This window comes from Etheostoma spectabile, chromosome 6 (genome assembly GCF_008692095.1).
Source record: "Etheostoma spectabile isolate EspeVRDwgs_2016 chromosome 6, UIUC_Espe_1.0, whole genome shotgun sequence".
In the NCBI taxonomy this organism is placed as follows: domain Eukaryota; kingdom Metazoa; phylum Chordata; class Actinopteri; order Perciformes; family Percidae; genus Etheostoma; species Etheostoma spectabile.
The window spans coordinates 18,544,856-18,549,381 of NC_045738.1; the positions used below are offsets into that span (position 1 = coordinate 18,544,856).

The 4,526-nt window shown below is 42.7% G+C and overlaps 1 protein-coding gene across 1 annotated transcript in view; it reads right to left on the minus strand.

Annotated features, from left to right (window-relative positions):
* The window catches only part of agmo (alkylglycerol monooxygenase), a 54,222-nt gene that overhangs the window by 21,095 nt on the left and 28,601 nt on the right, over nucleotides 1-4,526 (minus strand). Inside the window, exons 8-10 of the mRNA XM_032518150.1 lie at nucleotides 3,983-4,062; nucleotides 3,429-3,563; nucleotides 667-783 (exon numbers count right to left, since the gene is read on the minus strand). Of these exons, the coding sequence (XP_032374041.1) occupies nucleotides 667-783; nucleotides 3,429-3,563; nucleotides 3,983-4,062 (332 nt within the window). The remainder of the gene's footprint in view (nucleotides 1-666; nucleotides 784-3,428; nucleotides 3,564-3,982; nucleotides 4,063-4,526) is intronic.

Consider the following 4,526-nt stretch of genomic DNA (forward strand, 5'->3'; position numbering starts at 1 on the left):
GGGGGGGGGGGGGGGGGGGGGGGGACCACAACTGAAGGAGCACCATGGAGGTAGCGATCAGAAAAAGACAGGCCATTTTATTTGGGAGTTTGAAGGGGCTGGGCGTGACAGAACTTCTTTGGCTAACCAAAACTATGCCTAGGGAAAAAAGGCTTCCAAAGATAACTGCTGAGGAGACCTGTTTCTCTTTTTTTCTGACGGAGGAGGAAGGGGGTCTTTTGGCTCGTGGAGTGGAAAATAATAGACAAAGGTTGTTCTAAAGGGGAATGCCGATCAGTCATTCTGTCATGATGTTAGACAGAGCTAGTCTTTTCCTGCTGGCTAAGTAGAGGACTCTGCTCGACCATGGACCAGCCACAACAAACTGCATAATTGGGTGAAATAATGTTGGCAAACAAACACACAGCACTGAGTCTTAAACTAAGAGCTCTGGACCACCTTGTCATACATTTTATGAGCGATTACGGGAGCCTAAACATAACAGTAGCCAGCGTGTTACCTTCAAAATTGAACAGCTTCAACCCTATAGGAATGTAATATGCTCTTCCCTCATCCAGATGGACTGTCAGGGTACTTCTGAGCAAGGCAGTAAACCTTCCAATAAAGTTTATAAAACACAAACCCTGTGTTCTTCTAACAGTTTTTACTTATGTAACCCATACATACCATCTTGTTTTGAAACACATCATGGTAAGTCCCCAGCACCAGCAGGAAATGTATGACCACATAAACTTGTAAAGGCAGCGACCAGCTGGGATCATGAGGCACTTCCTGTCCGGTAACCTGCACATGGAAAAAAATGTTTAATTCCCTGATCCTTCCATTTTTTTCTTTTTGTAAGGAGAGTAAGTTTCTGGACAGATTCTCACACCCGACAGCGTGCTTGTGCTTACATAACGACAACTCCTTCAAGTTTAACCTCATGTGTCTATAGTAATAGAAGTTTTACAGTGTGGTTGGACAGAAGATGCTGTCGTCCGGCGACTTTCGCGCGCAGAAACTCAAGTGAAGATAATTCCCTCTTCTGAAGAGTCCATCGTGTTTTTTTTTTTTAATCCCCCGTGTCCTCCTTGGCTACTAGCAACTGTGCGGAGGAGGGGTGTGGGCGGCAAGCAATCATGGAAGGCCTAGTTTTGTCAAGCTTGTATCTACCTTCCACTCCAAGCCCTCCTACAGTTCTGCTCCATGCCTTCTCTTTAGTTTTCCTGCCTCCAAGATGATTCTGTCCGTGGTGTTGTAAAGGGGACATATACGATATTGGGGGGGGGGGAGGACGCTGCTTCACACATGCTTCTGGGATGCGCCGTGGCTGGTGGATTATCAAACACTGACTTAAATGACGCAACATGCAGCGCCGAGCAGACGCGCCGGGTGGAAATTGAGGGTTAGAATTCCTCATGGGAATGATAAAAACTACGCACTATAGCTTGAATGACCATTAATGTATATAAATACATATTATAGTATTTCAACTTGTCTGCATGTTAACTTGCTTCCACACACTATTGACGCAGCCGGTGGTCTTCAGGTTTTACAGCTGACTCAGGTTGGTGGGAGCCGTGCCCCGTTACACTAAATAAACTAAAAATCAGCCTCACACCAATTTGTAATCTCATTCGTTTACTTTCCTCCCAAACAAAAATATGTGGATAGGTGGTGTTTCAATATCCCAATTAGCACATCTACTCCTTTTTTGACAAAAGCAAAAAACACCTCAGGTGAGCATTAAAACCTTTTTGCACTTTTACAATAAAGGCAGTTTTATTGGATTTTGCCCTTTCAATTCAGCGTATCTAATGCAACACTTCAAAATTAATCAAAATATGTGAATGGAAAGATGGCTAATGACTGCCTTTCAAGCACATTTACATTATAACCCTTAAGATTTTAGCCCTGGTTTATGGCATTTTAATAACGCAGGTCCTCAGAGTTTTATTTGAAAGGACACATGTCTCGTCTGCTGTGAGCAGCAAACCCACCTGAAGTGTCCTCTCTGAAGTGCAACAGGTGTATATGTTGACAACGCAGCCACATAAACGTCCTCTTCCAAATCCCTTTCACTATGTGCATGCATGCCACCCTGTGAATCTATTGTGCTTGGACACACAACTTTAATCCCATGTGACAATAAAAACAACTATACAAAGAGGAAATTACAAAACGAATGCTGAATTGCCATTGCTGAACAAAATGTCGTAAATAGTATCAAAGAATGGACTTTCATATTATGAAAGCTTATATGACGGAACAACGATGTTAGGGCAGAAGTTAAGAGAAAGGAAGTAATGGAAATGGAAAAAACAACAGAAAACAGAAGTGAGTCAGTGAGAATGTTTTGGGCCTTTAAAAATAATAAAAATGCCATAATTGAACTCATAAAAGTCATGTTCAAACTTCTCTGGTGAACTTTCTCTCTTCTCAAATCCTTTCTAGTTCTTATGTGTGTATTTGCTTCGTAACAAAATGAACTTTTGTTGCTTCGGTCTGCAAGTCAGTTTGTTGTGTTCCATCCAGTATTTATTAGGTGTAGCATTTCCCCCGAAACACACAGTAATATATGAGTCCTTTCCTAAGAAAACCCTGAGTCATTTGACCTGTTTTTGTCTGCTTCTAAACGGTAAGTAATTAGGCCTGAGGGCCTTGTGTTGGAAACGGCATCCTCTTTGGGAATGAAGTACAAAAAAACAGATGCCTGTCTCTCATTTAGGGGGTTTCCCAGGATCCCGAGGAACCAAACCACCACATGTGGGTTGCCCCCGCATCCCATCCCCAGTCCTGTAGGTATTCCAGCACGCTGCTCTGCTTATTCTCAAAGAGCTGAAACACTTTCAACCTTCTGTCCTCTCTCACTCCCTTCGCTTTCCTTTCTCTCCCTCACCGGCAGCTATCAACGAGCAGCCGTCTACACCAAGCCTTTTAAGATATTTCGGTTCAATTCCAGCTCTGTCCGTGTTTAGAATCGCCCCGCTGGGTTTAAGGGGCCAATTTAATTGCAAAGAGTTTTTTTAAGTGTGAAGCACGAGGGAACTAAATATGTGACACCATCAGCGCTATTTCAAAGCTAACCGCCGGGGCCTTCAACTGGAGCCTGTATTTCTTTCTGAGCGTGCACGCACACGCACACACACACACACACACACACACACACGCACAGCATGCGGTTTTAATCCCGCAGACTGTGTTTAAAAACGACGGTGAAAATGAACTTATTGTGTTCCCTCTACAAAGGCTTTGCAGATTTTATTTGATGTGGCAGTTCCTTGTAAAACTTGTAGAATATGTGAATCCTTCAATAAGGAATGCTCCGAGTCTTTTAGGACTGTGTTTTCCGTGTGTCAAAATGTTGGGTAATGATGCCTGAGGGCCTTGTTCTGAAAATATGCCTCCTATAAAATCATTACAAAACAACAGATTTTCTCTTTACTAACCTTAGGGTTGTCGTCATGGTCACCTAGCCGAGGTTTACCAGGTTTCCAACTCGGCCCTTTGAAGAAAGTTGACAATTTGTGGCTGATATCATCGAAAGTGTTGGACTTTCCCCACAAATACAAGTAGTAGTGTAACTTAAAGAGAAAAAAAGAAAGAAAAACACGAGTTAAACAACAATACACAAGCAAAAGGTACCGCACATTTAACTGAGCAATGTTAATGAAGCTGCAATAACTAATCCGGAGTATAAAAATGTTTCATCTTTCATTGGGCAGGACGTTGCTCACGCTGTGCTCTGTGCCAACAGCGGGGTCAGCAAAAATAATCGTAACCTCCATCCACCTCCTGGCATTTCACTTCGTTGGCCTCCTTCACCTCATTGGGGCAGTTTGTTTAGAGTAGAGTAATAATGTTATGGTTACCAAATGGCCACTCAGCCAGCAAAAGGGAAACATGAGCTCACGCCTCATCTACTAAAAAGGTGTTTATACTCCGATGGATGGAGGTGAGACTTATGGCGGTGGCCACACCATCGATGGAAGATGGGACCAACCTGAACATAGAGGATTTCAAAGTTTTTGATAGGGAACACCAGGCCGTACACCACTTTGTCTGTCTCTGGAGCAAAGGTACCTGAGAAGGAGATGTACAGTTTTTAATTGCAAAACTAAATAATGTGAATAAACACTGTACCTTAAACCTGGACACTTGGGTCCAGCATTACATGCTGTAAACACAACATATTTACACATCGAGCCAACACTGTAACATTGTCCTTGAACTGAAGTCTTGTTTGTATCCACCTGACATTATAAATCAAACATTCACTCTACTTTTAGCTCTGTTTTGGTCACCACCAACTCTTGAGGGGAAATATCTGAATATCTAAATATCTCGTGGCTAATCAAAGCATATCCAGTACATTTGCCCAACGTTTGGTGACATAAAAACTCCCAAGAGAATATTCTGAGGAGTAAAACATAAAACCTGCTACAAAAGAACATTAATAAAGTTGAGATCACAGCTTCTGGGATCAACTTCTTAAAACTGGCTGCAGCCACAGAGAGAGGGAGAGAGAGAGAGCGAGAGAGAGAGAG